Source organism: Rhinatrema bivittatum, chromosome 4, assembly GCF_901001135.1.
Source record: "Rhinatrema bivittatum chromosome 4, aRhiBiv1.1, whole genome shotgun sequence".
Classification (NCBI taxonomy): domain Eukaryota; kingdom Metazoa; phylum Chordata; class Amphibia; order Gymnophiona; family Rhinatrematidae; genus Rhinatrema; species Rhinatrema bivittatum.
The window spans coordinates 422,925,362-422,944,266 of NC_042618.1; the positions used below are offsets into that span (position 1 = coordinate 422,925,362).

At 44.4% G+C, this 18,905-nt stretch overlaps 2 protein-coding genes across 7 annotated transcripts in view; both read right to left on the reverse strand.

Annotated features, from left to right (window-relative positions):
- Positions 1–6,444, reverse strand: part of SLC41A3 (solute carrier family 41 member 3) — a 95,762-nt gene extending 89,318 nt beyond the window's left edge. Inside the window, exon 1 of one of the 5 annotated variants that reach the window (XM_029601341.1) lies at positions 6,161–6,444. In XM_029601341.1, the coding sequence (XP_029457201.1) occupies positions 6,161–6,364 (204 nt within the window). In that variant the 5' untranslated portion in view covers positions 6,365–6,444. Of the gene's footprint in view, positions 1–361; positions 552–6,160 lie in introns of those variants that run through there. The other 4 variants (XM_029601349.1, XM_029601343.1, XM_029601346.1 and 1 more) reach the window with 4 other exon arrangements.
- A 1,180-nt stretch (positions 6,445–7,624) lies between these two features.
- The window catches only part of ALDH1L1 (aldehyde dehydrogenase 1 family member L1), a 46,338-nt gene continuing 35,057 nt past the window's right edge, over positions 7,625–18,905 (reverse strand). For both annotated transcript variants that reach the window (XM_029601357.1, XM_029601359.1), the window contains exon 23: positions 7,625–8,545. In XM_029601357.1, the coding sequence (XP_029457217.1) occupies positions 8,490–8,545 (56 nt within the window). In that variant the 3' untranslated portion in view covers positions 7,625–8,489. The remainder of the gene's footprint in view (positions 8,546–18,905) is intronic.

The window sequence follows — 18,905 nt, forward strand, 5'->3', positions numbered from 1 at the left end:
GGCAGGAATCAGGATGCACAGTTCTACACATAACATTTTTTGTGCACAAAACTCCTTGTTGCCTCGGGAATAAAGTTTACGCACAACTGCAGCTAAAACTGTGCCCTCTGCCCAGTGTACCTTATCAAGCGGGCGCAGAATACAAGACAAGAGCAAGTTTCCCATGCTGTGTTTGCCAGCACAGCTTTTCCCCTGGATACTTTTAGAGGTTTGCCTTCAGCATTATGTATTTACAGTTGAACTCAGTGAACCAGCAAATGAGACAGCCCCTTTGTAACTAAGCCATAAAACGTCTACTGGTCCCAGATCTGCTGAATGTACAATACAAGACACTGTCGCAGCTGGTTCTTATGCCACTGACCTGGAATAGCAGCTGTCAATAGCCCCCATAAGTCCTCTGTTATAGTGACATACAAAAATCTCTCTCATGTTTGGGGTTTTGAGCAAGTAAGTGCTGAATGTCCCCTGTAGTATCCTTGTTGACTGCTTTGACCTGAATAACACGTCATCTCCAGCAATACGAAGAATCGTGCTCCAGCAGAGTAAACACTGGTAACATAAAGCAATCAGGAATCCATTTCTCAGCAGCCCGCCTGCCAGTTTGTGACCTCACCCTGGAGCTCAAGGGCCTAAATGCCGAGGCATGCTGACCGATAGGGTCACAGAGTGCTGCAGACTCCAAGTCTGCTTACCCAAGATTTCCTACAGGCAGAGCCCTGCCCAAATCCAAGCCATCTAGAGCTGAGCTCTGGAACGCAGCTAGAGTGGGTTAGTGGAATCTTTTTTTTTTTAAGGTATGATTTCTAGATTTTGATTGGACTGGGCCATTATAGCTGTATTTTTTCAAATCATCTTACAGCATATCTGCTGGTGCTTACCAGACCGTCTAGAGTGCTGTGTAATTGTCCTCTGTTCGGGCTATTCCACTACAGGTCACTTAGACAAGTCAAGGGAGATCCAGGCTGTATATTTATCTTCCCTATAAGTAATCACCACACAACTAAATCTTAGTAGAGGAACCAGTTTGTCCCGTAATGTGCAAATTACATAGATATTTGTGTTCCTCTCTGGTTCTCTAGCAGATGAACTTAGAAATTACCATACTTAAACCAATAGCACGCCCCACCTCCATCCCCTTCCCTGAATGTTTTTCACCTGACCTTTCAACCCTGTTCCTAAATTTGCCCTCTACAGCTGTTGCAAGTGTGTTTAAATTCTGTTATAGTGCGGGCCTCCACCACCTCCTGCTGTTAGGCTATTCCAGGCCTTCTCGTCTTCCGCTTTGGTTCTTACAAGTCCCAGACTTAGTACAACACCCAGGACCTTGACCATTTCTTACTGCCAAGTTTGTAATAACCCACCCAACCATCAAAACTAGTGAGGATAATATCAGAAACATGTGGCCACCCCATTTTCTTTAATGTTAGGGTTATAACCATGGTCGCCATCTGAAGATTTCCCCAGCCTTATAAGCCTGATGAAGTCACCCTGCTGCTGTTAGGGTTTATAAAATGGATGTTCTGTGCAAGCTACCCACATCCTTCCTGAAAACGCTACTAACTCTATTTACATAGAACTGAAAGAACAGATTTCCTGCTCTCATGAGATTCTGTACCTTTAGAGCTTTATGGTGGTGTCACTGACATATGATGTCACTGATGTATGATGTCAGGGATGTGTGATGCATGAACAGGGTTGCCAACTGACTCTATATTTTCAGGACAGGTTGATCTAGTCCTGGTTTTACTCTCCTGCATGCAGATACTTACAGTTTTGCTTTTCTTAGGGAATGCAATAGGAAATAAGAACAATGCAATGGAATAAGACCAGGACTGGATCAACCTGTCTGGAAAATCTGGAGCCATTTGGGAATCATATGCATGGATAGTTACAGAGTACTGGAGCAGGATTAATGGGATTCAGTTCCTGGAATTCCAAAGCCATCAATATGCCAGGAGAACCCCAGCAGAAATCAAGAATATAACAATACAAACAGATCAGACTAGTAGCATGAGCTCAGGGTCTGATTCAATGAATGCCCATAACTCCTAATCAATTTTATTTGTGTATGTGGTTTCTTTTTTCCTTCATCTGCAGTTGTTTCCATAGGTGGAGTTTGGGGGGGGTGGGGGTTTGACTCCAAATATAAGAACAGTGGCAGAGGCCTGGCAGGCCAGTGCGGAGCACATCCTGTAGAGGCCGAAGAGAATGAGAGAGGCCTGGTAGACTGCTGTGGAGCCCATTTCACAGTGGCCGAAAAGGAAGCAAGAGAGATACCTAGCAGGCCAAGGAGGATCCCATCCTGCAGCGACCAAATATAGCAACAGAAGCCCAGCAGGTCACAGTTGTTGAAGAGAGCGACAGAGGCCCAGTGGGCTACTGCAGAGCTCATCCTGTGGCAGCCAAAGAAGAGGCCTGCAGGGTCTAGAAGAAAAGGCCCAGAGGAGAGGGGGAGGCCCGGTGAGTGTCTGTATGAGTTTAAGAGCCTGAGTGTCTGTGAGAGAGACACCCTGGGTGTGAACATTTGTGTATGTGTGTGAGGTAAAATGTCTATGTGTGTGTGAGAGAGTGAGAGAGCCTTTGTGTGTGTTTGTGTGTATGTGTATGTGAGAGGAAGAAATTGTGTGTGTGTGTGTGAGGGAGAGAGCCTGTGTGCATGTGTGTCTGAGGGAGAGAGAAAGGCTGTATGTATGTGTGTCTCAGAGAGAGAGAGAGAGCATGTGGTGTATGTGTGTGTATATGTGAGAGGGAGAGAGAGAGCCTGTGGAACATGTATTGGCTGTGGACTTGGCCCTCAGAAAGCCATGAATAAACAATTAAAATATAGTAAACCTCCCATATGTGAAAAAGAAAGAGAGAGAGCCTATTGGAACATGTATTGACTATAGACTTGGTCCTCTCAGAGCCATGAATAAGCAATTACAATATTTTATTTTATTTATTTATTTAACAACTTTTAATATACCGACGTTCGTGAGGCACATCACGCCGGTTTACAAGTAACTCAGTTAAAGGAGGAAATTACAATGAACAGGGGGCCGGGGGATGGGAGCAGGCCAGAAAAGGGGGGGGGGGGGGGGGGGGAAGGGAGAGACAGGAAGAAGAGAGGGAAAGATAGGTAGCATGAGTGAGAGTATAAAAAACAACCGTTAACATAAGAAATAAAAGGAACTTATTTACAGAAAAAAGGAATATTTACATTAGTGACAATTAGCATAGGATTGATTATATCGGACTAAATTGAACAATTTTGTAGAATTGTAGGAAGATAAAGGGGGAAGGGCGGGCAAGGAGAGGCGAAGGGGAAAGCCTTGGGAGGGGGGGAAAAGCCTAAGGAGGGGGGAAAAAAAGGCCTAAGGAGGGGGAAAAAAAGGGAAAGCCTTAGGAGGGGGGGGAAAAAAGGGCGGGTGGGGTGGGGGGGATGGAGGCTGGGAATCTGAGTGGGGGGGGGGGGGGATTATGTGGGAATGTATAAGTTTGGATGGTTTCGGGGTAGATTATGTGGAAATGTTTAGGTTTGGTTGGTTTCCGGGTAGGCCTTTCTGAAAAGCCACGTTTTTATGCCTTTTTTGAAGGTGGCCAGGCAGGGTTCAAGGCGGAGAAAGGTAGGGAGAGTATTCCAGAGTGAAGGGCCCGCTATGGTAAAGGCCCTTTCTCTCGTGGAGGTGAGATGGGCGATTTTGAGGGAGGGGGTATGTAGGGTACCTGCGTGGGAGGATCTGGTAGGACGGTTGGTTATGCGGAAGTGGGGTGAGTCCTTGAGCCAGGGGTTGGGTTTGTAGAGGAGGTTGTGTAGTATGGTGAGGGTTTTATACTGTATACGGAAAGAAATGGGTAACCAGTGAAGGTCCTTCAGTATGGGGGTGATGTGGTCTCTTTTTCGTGTGTTCGTTAGGATTCTCGCCATGGCGTTCTGCAGGATTTGTAGGGGTTTGATGGTCGACTCTGGAAGGCCAAGGAGGAGGGAATTGCAGTAATCCACTTTGGAAAGGATAGTGGTCTGCAAGACTAGACGGAAATCTTGTGTGTGGAGTAGTGGTTTTAGCTTTTTCATGATGTGAAGCTTGTAAAAGCCTCCCTTAAGAAGGGATTTAATGTGGGCTTTGAAATCGAGGCGCTGGTCAAGTTCGATGCCAAGGTCTCTGACAGTTGGAGATGAGACGTGGGGGGAGGATGTAATATTGGGGAGGGTAAGTTCAGGTTGATTAGATATTATGAGTATCTCAGTTTTAGCAGCATTGAGGGCAAGGTGGAGGTTGGAGAGGAGAGAATTGATGGATGTAAGATAGGAGTCCCATAGTTGAAGGGTTTCATTTAGAGTATTTTGGATAGGAATGAGGATTTGAACGTCGTCGGCATATAAGAAAAAGTTCAGTCCTAGGTCAGAGAGCAGGTGGCAGAGGGGCAGTATATAAATATTGAACAGAGTAGAAGAGAGTGAGGACCCCTGAGGAACTCCTTGTGTGAGGGGGATGTGAGAAGACTCAGCTTTGTCAATTTTTACTATGTATTCTCTATTGGCGAGGTATGAGGAGAACCAAGATAAGGCAGTGCCTGCGATGCCTATTTCTGCTAGTAGGGAAAGTAGGATTTGGTGATTGACTGTATCGAAGGCAGCTGAGATATCAAGGATTGCGAGGAGAAAGGATGTCCCTTGGCCCATACCTATGAGTATGGTGTTGGTGATTGCTAGCAGGAGATTTTCTGTGTTACGCTCCTTGCGGAACCCAAATTGAGATGGATGTAAAATGTGGTGGTCCTCGAGGAAGTCTGAAATTTGGGAATTGACTACCTTCTCAAGTACTTTGGCAATCAGGGGGAGGTTGGATATAGGACGATAGTTTGCTGGGTCAGAGGGGTTGAGGGATGGTTTTTTGAGGAGGGGTTTGACGACCGCTATTTTGAGTGGGTCTGGGACCATGCCCGATGATAACGAGCAGTTTATTATGTCAGCTAAGGATTTAGCAATAGAGGTGGGAATAGAGAGGAGGGTTTTTGTGGGGATAGTGTCTGCTATATGGGATGCTGGTTTTATCTTTTTTAGGATAGACACTATATCTGATGTGGATGTAAGGTCTAGTGATTTCAGCATTGGGCCATTGTGGATAGGGAGCAAAGGGGTATGGATGGGCGTAGGGAGGAAGCGCTTGATGATGTTTGCAATTTTATTGTGGAAATACTTTGCGAGCTCTTCACATTTTTCCATGGGGTTGCTTTCATGGGGTGTGGGAAGGGAGGGCTTTGTGAGATCAGCAACATAGGAAAAGAGGGCACTTGAATTAAATTGATAGTCATGGATTCTAGCTGAATAGAAGTCACGTATAGTAAACCTCCCATACCAAAACAACACTGGCTGCTAGCACTCAAACAGTAACAACCTTACTATGAAAAGGCAACACTGCAAATATTACATCAGAATCTAAAATACCAATACACCTCCTGTTAAGAAAATAAAGACAGACTACCTAAAAATACCTGTAAAATTAAATATACATGTATCTAAAAATATTGGTCAAAAGCCTTTAAAACTACATAGGTCCCTACTTCAGATGTCAGAGCAGAGACATTCACATCTAAAGATGGATTCTATATTGTAACAATAGATCATGTACAGTATTTTTGGACAATACATACATACATACATCCAATAAAAGCTGTCACAGCCTGCCAAGAATACAGTTTACCCCAAGATACAAATCTGCCATATCAAAACATTAACTCCCAGGACTCAAACAGTGACAACCCTACCCAGGAAAGAGAAGCACTGCAAATAGTACAACAGGCCCTAGAAGACCAATACACCTCTTATTAAAAACAGAACAAGACGGACTGCTACAGACACAGAAACTATACACTAGCAGAATCCCCCACCTTTGTCATACATACAGAACACAGACAGACTCTTATCAAAGACAGAATAAGGGACCAACAAACAATAAAATCAAGAAATATAGAACAATCATAATAGTAAAACCATACTAAATAAAATAATACATATTTCAAAAACAATTGATGAACAGAACATCCAATAATTATAACCTCATCAAACTGTTTATAAATTTCCTAAAACACCAATATAATATTTCAAAACAGAAGACAGATCAAATAACATTCAATAATTAAATTTATAAGGATTTAAAACATCTCCCATTCTCCGTACCTGGGATTTTTTTATTTCCAGCCACCTTGAGATTGTCGTGGATTGGGGGTGGGGAACCGCACACACTTTATCCTCTCTCGCTCTCACATACACACAAGCCTGCTCTTCCACACACACTTTCATGCCCTTTCTCTCACTGACAGACTCATGTACACTGGCACTCATGCACACATGCTCATACATACGCCATCCCCTCTCACACATACATGCCCCTTCTCAAACACAGGCTCACATACAAGTTTTCACTCCTTCACATACACACACATAATCTTTCACACACACAAATATATGCATACAGGTTCTCTCACATATGTGCACATAGGCTCTCTCACATACATGGGTTTTCTCTCACACACACTCACATATATGCTCTCACATACACACATATGCTTTCTCTCACACACACACAAAACACAGGTTCTCCTTTCACACACACACATAGACACACCCACAGGCTCTCTCTCTTTCTCATACACATACACAGGCTCTCTCTCTCCCTCACACACAGATAGGCTCTCTTCCCCCTACTACACACACATAGTCTCTGTCTTTTTCACACTCACAGACTCATAGACTCTCTCTCTCTCATACACACACACACATTCAGGCTCTCTCTCCCTCTCACAAAACAAGAGTTTTTCCCTCCCACACATAGACAGATACACAGGCTCACTCTCTCTCTCTCACACACACACATATGCACACAGGCTCTCTCACGCCCTCACACACAGGCTTTCTGTCTTCCTTACACAGACACACAGGCTCACTCTTTTCCTCACACACATACACACATGGACACACAGGTTCTCTCTATCCCCCTCACACACATAAAGGCTCTCTCTCTCCCTCACACAAATACAGTCTCTTTCTCCCTCCCTCCCAGAAACATACACATACACACAGGCTCTCTCTCTCTTACACAGAGACACACAGGCTCTCTGTCTTACACACACACACACAGGCTCTCTCTCACACACACACAAACATAGAGGTTTCACACACCCAGGCTCTCTGTCTCCCTCGCATACACACACACACACAGACATATATATATATATATATATATATATATATAGAGGCTCTCTCATTCACATGCACACACACAGGCTCTGTCTCTCTCTCACACACATACACACACACAGGCTCTCTCTCTCTCTCCCTTAAACACACTAACACATACACACAGGCTTTCTCTCTTTCTCAAAAACATGCACACTCAGGCTCTTTCTCCCTGCAACACACACACACACACACACACACACACACATGCTCTCTCTCTCTCTCTCTCCCTCTCTCACTTGGGTTCCAAGTATCTTTTGTGTCTTGGGAAGAGGGGAGTGAGGGCAACCTAATAGGGAGGTGTGGGAGGGGAGAGTTAGCAAAACTGCTGATGGCTCGGAAAGGAAGTGGAATAGGCATGAAGAGGGATCAAGGCTGCTATAAATGTCACCATACACCACTGGATCAGTTAATACAAATCACTTTATTAATCAGACTATGGAAGCTAATGAACAAACATGACTTGCAGGAGCAACAGCTCCCAGTCTGTCCATCCCCCCAAAAAAACATCCCTGTGAAAATAAGACAGATTTCTATTCCAAACTGTGTAGAGAGAGGCAGAAAAATCATGTTTCAAAACCTGCCCCATTATCTAGGATTTTGCATATTTAATCCGGTTTTAAGCTGGTGATGTTAAAATGTATTTATCTACAATAGGCAGACATAGCGACTTAAAGTTTAGTTAGGCACTTTTTTCAATGTCAAGCTGCATATACTCAGCTTACATTAACCATTTCACTGTTGCGCCCCACCTTGGGTGAATTTCTTATTCAAAAATGAAGGTAATACATCCAAATAATAAAAATAATAATTATAGTGCAGTGAGGCTAACTGAATGAGAATCTTATAAAGATAAAGTAAGGAATAAGGGAGAATGTACTGCACACTTTCTTGTTTCTTTCCTGATTTGTCTAGTTCAATGTAATCATGATCCAACAACCCCCCCCCCCCCCCCCACAGCAAAACACCTGCATTAGAAGGCAGCAGGGCTTCAGACATTTTCAGTCCACCTCTGGTGTACACTATTGCCAACTGTGATTTAACTTCTAGCCACCCATTTGAAAGGCAGCCAAGGTACAATGACAGTTACAAGGCCTAAACAAAACAAAACAAAAAAAGGATTGCCATTGTTTTTGTCCCTTTTCAGGAGACTACAAAATATCCATAGTTCTTTTTACTAAAGAAAAATAGCAACTAAAACAAAGTTGTTTGTGTCCCATAAAATAAACTACTGGCAGGTACTCCGTGGAATGGTCCTTCCCTTCCCCTCTCAGTACTCGATGGTAACAGCTTTGGTCCTCAGGTATTCGTTGAGAGCCTCCTCGCCTGAAACACACAAAATAACTGGGTGAATCTGGAGCCAGACGTGAGCATATTACTCCACTCAGCGTAAGAACATAAGAACATGCCACGCTGGGTCAGACCAAGGGTCCATCAAGCTCAGCATCCTGTTTCCAACAGTGGCCAATCCAGTTCACAAGTAACTGGCAAGATCCCAAACGGCAGATAAATCCCATGCTGCTAAAGCCCAAGGATAAGTAGTGGCTTTCCCCTAAACTACCTGGTTAATAACAGTTTATTAACTTCTCCTCCAGGAAATTGTCCAAACCTTTTTTAAACCAAGCTATGCCAACTGCTTTTATCACATCCTCTGGCAGAGCTTAATTTTGCATTGAGTGAAAATGAATTCTCTCTGATTTGTTTTGTCTGTTACTTACTAATTTCATGAAGTGTCTCCTATTTCTTGTATTTTTTGAAATAATAAATAACTGATTCATAGCAACCCCTTTGATTCCACTCATGATTTTATAGACCTCTATAATATCCTCCCTCAGCCATTTCTTCTCCAAGCCAAACAGCCCTAACCTCAATAGCTGTTCCTCATAGGGGAGCTGTTCCATCCCCTTTATCATTTTGGTTGTCCTACTCTGTACCTTTTCCAGTTCAACTCTTCACATTTTTTAGATGTGTAAAACAGAATTGCACACAACACCGGAGTGATAGTCACATTATAATTACTTTCCTAATAATTCCTAATATCCTGCTCGATTTTTTAACTGCCACCACATACTGAGATGAGGATTTCAAAATATTGTCCACAATGACACCCCGATCCTTTTCCTGAGTGGTAACTCCTAATATGGAAGCTAACATCATATAACTAAAGTATGGATTACTTTTCTCTATATACATCATTTTGCCTTTGCCCACGTTAAATTCCATTTACCATTTGGATGCCCAGTCTCCTAGTCTCGCAAGGTCCTCCTGCAGTTTCTCACAATCCATTTGTGATTTAATAACTCAGAATAATTTTGTGTCATCTGCAAATTTGATCATCTCATTTGTGGGTCCCTTTTCCAGATTATTTATAAATACATTAAAAAGCACTGGTCCCATTATGGATCTCTGAGGCACTCCACTGTTTTTTCTCCATTGAGAAAACTGACCTTTTAATCCTACTCCTGTTTCTTTTAATCAGTTTGTAATCCACAACAGGACACTGCTTTCTGCTCATGACTATAATTTTCTTAGGAGTCTTTCATGAGAGACTTTGTCAAATGCTTTCTGAAAATCCAAATACACTGGCTCATGGTTTCAAAAAAATGTAGCAGATTTTACCCAAGTCTTTCCTTGGGTAAATTCATGCTAGCTGTGTTCCATTAAATCATGTCTTTCTACAGTATATGCTCTGTGATTTTGTTCTTTAGAATAGTTTTTATGATTTTTTTCTGGCACAGAAATCAGACTCACCAGTCTATAATTTTCCAGATCACTTCTGGAACATTTTTAAAGATTGCCATTACATTGACCACCTCCAATCTTCAGGTACAATAGACTATTTTAATAATAGGTTGCAAATTACTAGTAATAGATCTGCAATTTTATTTTTTAGTTCTTTCAGAACTCTGGGGTGTAAACCATCTGGTCCAGAGGATTTACTATTCTTTAGGTGGTCAATCTGCTTAATAATTGAATCACCAACTGTGATGGCTGACCTAACCCTTCCATCCTGGCAGTAGCCCTAGGAAACACATCCTCAGATACAGGCCGAGCGCACTGTTAGCCCGCGTTTGGCCGTGCATTTTCGATGTGCTATTTTTACCCCTTATACAATAAGGGGTAATAGCGTGTTTAAAGTGCGCGGCCAATCCCCCCCCCCCCATCGAAACTAATAGTGCCCGCAACATGCAAATGCATGTTGATGGCCCTATTAGCTATTCCCGCGTGATACAGAAAGTAAAATGTGCAGCCAAGCCGCACATTTTACTTTCAGAAATTAACGCCTGCCCAAAGGCTAGCATTAATTTCTGCCGGTACCAGGAAAGTGTACCGAGAAGCAGAAAAAACTGATTTTCTGTACACCCTCCGACTTAATATCATAGCGATATTAAGTTGGAAGCCCCAAAATTAAAAAAAAAATCAAAAATTTTTAAAAAAAATGTTTTAATTGGCCAGCGGCCTGCGGGTTGAAAGATGGACGCTCAATTATGCTGGCAACCGTTTTCCGAACCCAAGGCTGTCAGTGTATTAGAGAACCGACGCCGATAAAATTAAGCATCGGCTCTCAAACCCGCTGACAGCCGCCGCCCTTGTCAAAAAGGAGGTGCTAGGGACACACTAGTGTCCCTAGCACCTCCTTTTACCATGGGCCCTCATTTGCATACTGGATCGCGCGCCCAGGAGAGTGGCCTGGGCGCATGTTGGGAGAATGTGCACTCACCTCGGAGTGCCAGCTCTCCCGCGAATTTTACTGTATCTGCCCGTGTGAACGGACAATGCATCACCTGGAGAGCAAGTCCTTGCTCCAGGATCATTTCCTGCTATACCAGGTTAATGTTCTCTGACCAGGAGACCTTCCTCCTCCAAGGCAGCACCAGGGTTGTAGAGTCAAAAACTCATATTAAAAACTTTAAAAAATATATCCGAAGCAGAAAGCTTGCGAGGGAGTCAGTTGGACTGTTATATGATCGAGAGGTTAAACAGGCACTTAGGGAAGATAAGGCCATTGCGGAAAGACTAAACAAATTCTTTACTTCAGTTTTACTGAAGAGGATGTTGGGGAGATACCCGTTCCGGAGACGATTTTCATAGGTGATGATTCAGATGAACTGAACCAAATTATGGTGAACCTGGAAGATGTAGTAGGCCAGATTGACAGACCGAAGAGTAGTAAATTGCCTGGACTGGATGGTATGCACTCCAGGGTTTTGAAATAACTCAGAAATGAAATTTCAGACATATCAGTAAAAATGTGTAACCTATCACTAAAATTGTGCATTGTACCCCCACCAAGTTGATCCACCTTATCATTGTGGTATAATTTGTATCCTGGTTTAGCACTATCCCACTGGTTAGCCTTCTTCCACCTGGACTCTGAGATGCCAATTATGTCTACCTCTACATTCAGTGCTTCATTCTAATTCTCCTATCTTACTTTTTACACTTCTGGCATTAGTATAAGGACATTTCAAGATACGTTTTTTACATTAAATATACAACTTTCCTGGCAGTTAGGGATATTTGGAATCTTTTATCTCAGCCTGTTTTTTACTCATAGGCATATGGGCTACTTTTGCTTTTATTGGAACTTCACCATCAGGATTCTCTAACTCCCCTCTTTCTTTAGTTTCCTTCAAAGATTCCTCTCTGTGGACCATGTGCTGCTGAGCAACTGTCGGCTTTCCCCTTTGCTCTACTTTAAAAGCTGCTCTATCTCCTGGTTCCACCTTCACCTAGTTAAGGTGGAACCTATCTTTTTGGAATAGGTTCCCCCTTCCCCAAAAGGTTGCCCAGTCCCTTACAAATCCCTCTTCCCTGCACTATTGTCTCATCCACACATGGAGACTCCGGAGCTCTGCCTGCCTCTGGGGACTGGCACGTGGAACAGGGAGCATTTCAGAGAATGCTACCCCGTAAGTTCTAGATTTCAACTTTCTACCTAAAACCTCCATCCCACAGCTTCCTATGTCTCTAGTGCCCACATATACCTTGCAGCCGGTTCCTCCCCAGCACGGTCTAATATCCTATCTAGGTGACGTGCGAGGTCCACCATCTTCACACCAGGCACGCAAGATCTGTCTGCATCCTTGTGGTGCTCTTCTTCACGCAACCTGTGCACTGGAGGAGAGCACCACCAGGATGTAGACATCCAAGGGGAGATTTGCCCAGTGTGACATGAAATCAAGTATACCCAGTGCATTAAACGGCGCTCAGCACATTGCAAAAACCATTCATTTACTTATTTTGTCTAAGCAAAATGTTTTCAGTCCTGAAAATAGAATGAAAACCATGAAATCCCGCTAGAGGACAATGACGCTGAATTGAAACACCACAGCTATGACTCCTTGCCTTTAAGCCAGTCACGCCGGGGCCAGCTTTAGCTCTGTATTAGATGTCTCCTGGCTGCTGGGTGCCGTTGGCTTAGGCCTGTTGTGGAGAGGTGGTGGATGCCCACTCCAGGGAGGAAGGGATGGTAGCTGCTGCTGTGACTGTGGTGACCCCTGCTGGCAAAAGAGTGCCATTGGTGGGTAGGGGAGGACTTGGTTTTAAAGGAAATTTCCCTCCAGCCAGTGAGGGATCTTGAGCCACTTGGCCATACAGTCAGAGATCTGGATTTGATAAGGGATTTCTCACAACTTGTGCCTGTGGGAAAACACTTGAGAAATAAAGCTCAAAATGTGTAACAGCCTACTGACTCCTGGTGCCAGACTGAGGAAGGGCTCAATTTTCTGGCACCCCAGAGGGGTTTGTTGCAGATCTTTGGTTTTGACAGCACAGAACAAACTTTCCAGCGATTAGAAGATCTGGCATTCCCCCAAAAGGAGAGAAAAGAAAGAAAAATAGCTGGCATTGATCTTGCTGACCCGTTATGTTGCAGAAACACAGCTGGAGCTAACACTGCTGGGTTATATACACAGTACTGGATTATCAGTATGTATACAGTGCAGTGCCTCTGTAAACTGCTCAGCAAATAAGCCAAAAGTGCCCTTGCTCTGGTGTCACGAAAGATCACCATTGCTTTTGCTTTAAAACTGCTTAAACTGTGAAGTTATCACAGGCCCCGAGCCAGAAAATAGGTTTATCTCCTATAGGATCAAGGTCCAGGATTCTTAGTTATCAAATCCACTTCTGATTTAATGAGAACAATTTAGAAAGTATTACTGATCAAAGCATATCTTGCTGGGCTAATGATCTGCTCCACAGGAACTGTACTTATCGACAGCTGACATTGTGAACATCACTTCATATACTATCGTGCATTGGGATAGACTAAACGAACATCTGGGGATACTCTGGCACAATAGGGCATAGAAAGCACGGCCCAAAAGAGCTCACGGTGGGGAGGGATAGATTTCATAGCACTCCTTCGAGTGATCTCGTTTATTTTTTCTAGTGAAATTAGGTAGATGCTTCATTTGTTTTGTGGGACCCAGTTTTCATCATCACATTGATGTACTTTTGGCTCCTTCCATCATGTGCACCAGACTAGTACATGACCCTGATGCACCACAGCCCATTTTTTTAGATACGCTAGCTCAGCCCCTTTAATCTCTGTGAGACATATGTGTAGTTTTCTTTCTAGCTCGTCTACTCTTTGGCCCCGGTTGTCCCTCTCCCCTTCCACTGATTGGAGTCTATCCTACACGGACCAGCTAGAGCTGCATGAGATGATGGTGGAGGTGGGCAGCGAAAGACTTCTCATTCTCTTCTATAAGCCAAAGGGAAAGAGATGAGACCTAAAAAAAAATGGTGTCTGTTGCGGTCCCGGGCCGTGCCTCTGGACCTTCACATACCTCTGCCCGGGCCGCTGGCGCCTCATTCGGGCCTGCTTGGGCCTCCGATACGGCGCTCCCCTCTCGAGGGAGATGCCGGCGTCCTGCCGCGGCTAACCCCGCCCCCTACACGCGCGCATGCGTGCTGGAGCTCCCAATTTAAAGCGACCAGCGCGGGAAACTCCAGCACCGCCCTCAAGCTGACGTCAGATGCTGCAGGGTATTTAAACCCTGCAGCCACACTCCTACCTCGCTTGCAACGAGGTTGACTCTTCAGAGTAACTAGTTATGCTTTCTGCTTCCCGGTTCCTGCTTCTTCCTGACATCTGATTCCTGGCTCCTGACCCTGCTTCGTTCTCCGACTCCGGCTTCTGCTTCCGTCCCTGGTTTTGGCATTCGACAACTGATTCCAGGCTCCTGACCATGCTTTGTTCTCCGACTCCGGCTTCTGCTTCCGTCCCTGGTTTTGGCATTCAACATCTGATTCCTGGCTCCTGACCCTGCTTCGTTCTCCGACTCCGGCTTCTGCTTCCGTCCCTGGTTTTGGCATCTGACATCTGACTCCCGAACTTGGCTTGTTCCTGGACTTCGGCTTCGTCTCTTCCACTACCGCAGGTACTTGTTCATCACCTGCCCCGAGGTTTCTCCTAAGCCCCAGCGGCTCGGGTCCTCACGGGCTCCTCCCGGGGGGACCGTGGGCTTCCAAGTGTGAAGTCTCTTCTGACCTCCTGGGCACCATCTCATCGTTGGATTACCTTGGCAGGCTGCTCTTCTGATCCTTGGTCGCATAGGATTCACCTAAGACCAAGAGGCCTGGGTCCCTACGGGCTCCTCCTGAGGGGACCTCGGGCTTCCAGTGGTGAAGCCGTCTTCAAAGCCTTTCCTCAGCGCCACCTGCCAGCTGCTACACCCACTGTGGGCATCCACAGCACGATACCCACAGCCTCAGCCGGCCCAAGGGTCCACGATCCTAACAGTGTCCCCGTCTCTGTCCTCAATATGGCCTAAAATAGCCTGGCAAAGGTTATGGTTAACAAACTGAAGGAAATTATTTTGCAAGAAATTACCCCTAATCAGACCAGCAGAATCAAGGACATCATTTGTTATATAAAAGACCATCGTATTCAAACTACTGTCATGAGCCGCAACCAGGAGAAGGCCTTCAACTGCATCTCACATGTTTTGTTTTTTTGATAAATGGCTGGAAATCAGATCCCTTTCCTATCAGGACAGGCATCAGACAAGACTGGACTGCCTTCTGTCCCTACCTTTGTTTCTTTGTGTTACAGAATTCTGTGGAATATATCAGATGGCACACAAGAATCAGAAGGATCACAACAACAAGTAGCGAAGGGAAATAGTAAATGAAGTATGTAGGCTACATGACAACGTCAGTTTCTTCTGTGTGGATGCATATGAGGACTTCAGAGGAGCTTCAGGATCAAGAGTGAACTGCGGGAGACCATGCTGTTTGGAGAGTGGTGCATAATGGAACCATCCAGAAGTATTGGGGAGATTGAGAAAGCAGTCCTTTGTGGTACAGGTCTTGGTACTCAAGAATAAGGTTCTTCCTGTGCTCCAGTATCCAGCACAAGTATGGCCTTCTCTGGCAGCAGTGGCCAGAGCCATCAGTAGGACAGGCTTCTCCTTCATCTGCACCTTCAGGACAGATCGGGTGAAACATGCAATGCAAAAAAAAGGGGGGAAAGCCAATCCCTGACCTCTCCACCATACTAGGATATGGGTACAAGCCATACAGTTAATATTAAGAACATAAGAACATAAGAAATTGCCATGCTGGGTCAGACCAAGGGTCCATCAAGCCCAGCATCCTGTTTCCAATAGAGGCCAAAACCAGGCCACAAGAACCTGGCAATTACCCAAACACTAAGAAGAACCCATGCTACTGATGCAATTAATTCTTCAACATACACCGATACAAGGGACCACTTGTGCTCTGGTGTTACTTATGTACGGTGGCTATGTTAAAGGACAGCCCATTTGGTGGGTGCCCTTGTCTTTCGCCCCGTCTATTATTCTTTATTATCTTAATTTTTTGGGAAACCGTTTTTTAAATTTTCTGCAACGTCAGTCATTTTCTTGAAAAACCCCCAATTGCCCGTTTTCCGAGGCGACCCGCTATTGATGTATATATACTTATCAAGGCAACCGTCTCAGCTTCTTCTCACGGGTACGCGTCTGCTAGCCCGACATGGGCCATGTTTCGGCACCTCCGTGCCTGCTTCAGGGGCTACGGGTGGGGTAGTGCTGTGTCCTATCAGGTACACAGTAGCTGTTTGCGTTTCCAACTATAAAGTTAGCACAAATAACTCTCATTCTGATTGCTTATCATGCATAATCAATTTCAATATACCATTTGCACTTTGTTAAAACACTTACTTATGTGATGACCATATTTCTGCGTGGACGGCGCCAACTCTTCCGTGTCTGAGGCGCGCTTGCCTATTCCGAATGTTTTATACTTACCGCGGGAATCTACCCTGACTCTGCACCAAACCGAGACTAACTGCGGTGTTTGTAATTAAGGTGATTAGCAGTTGCAGGGAACGCCTCTCGGGACTTATTTGGGAGACTGGACACTCCCATGTTCACTTTTTCTTTCGCCAAGGAGGCGTGTTTGAAGTAAATTGTGATCCCACCCCAATTTAATCAATGGTTTTTAGAAACGCCTCTGCGGACCTGGTGGGAGACTACACACTCCCACGTCCGCTCTTTCTCTTAAGCCAGGGGGGCGTGTTCATTTTTGCTGGAGGGCGTGTTCATTTTTACTAAAGGGTGTAGTCCCGCCTTAATTTGTAGCGTTAGCTTGTTGCGATACTATATGTCTTCTCTGCCTACCTAGGCCATTGAAATTCGCGTGACTAATTTGTTAACCTGGGGGATCCAATGTTCTATCTTCATCGAGATCCTGTTGTTTAATCAGCTGATCCCTCTTCTTTCTCCAGTATTGCGGCTCTCATTGCTAGGTCCCTGCTCACTGCGTGATGAAAATCTTCATCTGTGTAAATTAAATAAATTGAAATGTAACCCTCTGTGGTATTATTATATGTATTGGATGCTGAGTCAATATGTGTAAATGTGTGAGAACTCCTCGTATTGATGTCTTGTCACTTGACTCTGTGCTTAAAGTGGCAGTGAAGTATCACTGTGCTTTAAGAAAAAACCGTCCAGTCTATCTCACGGTTAAGTCCATTGGGAATGGTGGTGTTCCAAGTGTAGATAAATCTCTGCTCCATTTGTATAAGTTTTGAATTCAGATCCCCACCTCTTGGATGTGACTGAACCTGGTAAATGACTGCTACTTGAAAATTTTCTGGGGAATGGCCTAATTCTAACCAGTGGTCGGTGAGGGGTGCCCCTTCCACTTGATGTCGGAGGCGGCTTACGTGCTCCTGAATTCTGTTCTTCAGTTTCCTCATAGTCTTCCCTATGTAAATTTTAGGGCACGAACACCATAATGCATAAATGACTCTTGTAGACTCACAGTCATATGTTCGCTGAAATCGATAAGGTTTTCTTCCAGGTATGTTGAGTGATGTGCCTTCATAAACAAAGTTACATGCACTACATTTTCCGCATTTTTTATGGTTGCCCTGTTGATCAAAGTCCTCCACTCTTGAGGGTAACAAATTGGAGTGGACTATGAGGTCCTTGAGATTTCTGGCCTTAGTAAGGGCAAACATTGGTTTTTCCTGGAACTCAGGATGAATCTGCAAAATAGCCCAATGTCTTAAGATGCTCTTTTTCAACAATTGCGTTTGGGGTGTATATGGTAGCACACGCACCATCCTTTCATTTCTATGTGGGGTTTTAGGTTCCAGGAGTAAATCCCTGTTGGCCCATCTGGCCCGTTTATATGCTCTCCTCACTACTGCTGGGGGGTACCCTCGTTGTAGGAACCTGTTAGTCATGTCTTTTGACTGTGTCTTATATTCTGTTGTGGTGGAGCATAGCCTCCTCAGACGTAAGAATTGTCCAACTGGTAGATTATCTTTGAGATGGTTCGGGTGAAATGATGAATAATGGAGTAATGTATTGCGGTCCGTGGGTTTTTGAAAAATAGTAAAATGGAATCCTGCGTCCGTCAATGAGATCTGTATGTCCAAAAAAGAAATAGTTTGATGGTGATGTTGGCTGGTGAATCGCAGATGTTGATTACAGCCATTTAACCAGTGCATAAATTCATTCAACTTTTCTTCACCTCCTCGCCAGATGAAAAATATGTCATCTATGAACCTTTTCCATTTCTCCACATACACATAATACGGACTTTTGTACACCCATGTTTGTTCAAATACTGACATGTATAGGTTAGCCAGGTCGGGGGCCATGGTGGCCCCCATTGCTGTGCCTTTGATTTGTTTATAAAAAGTCCCTAAGAACATAAAATAATTTTCTTGTAGTGCTATGCTGGCCAACTCCACTATGAAAGCATTTGGAATTCTATGTGGAATATGTGCTGTGGTGAGAGTGTTTGTAATGACCTCTATGGCTTCTTCCTGTGGAATCGAAGTATATAATGCTGTTACATCGACAGTTACCAGTAAAGTTGATGTTGGATCTGGATGAATGTCCTGTAACATAGTCATAAGATGTGCTGAATCTCGGATGTATGATGTTATTTGAGGTATGAACTGACGTAATGACCGGTCTACAAATTGTGAAAGTGGTTCCAAGAGGGATCCCTTTGATGATACAATTGGTCTGCCAGGTGGCTGTTGTAACGATTTGTGAATCTTGGGCACTGTGTAGAAGACCAGACACACCGGAAACTTGACTGTGAGAAACTGTGCTTCTTTTTCCGTGATCCAATTGGCCTTGTGGGCCTCATCTATTCTGACATCTATTCTTCTTTTGATGTCTGCAGTAGGGTCTGCATCAAGCCTTTGATA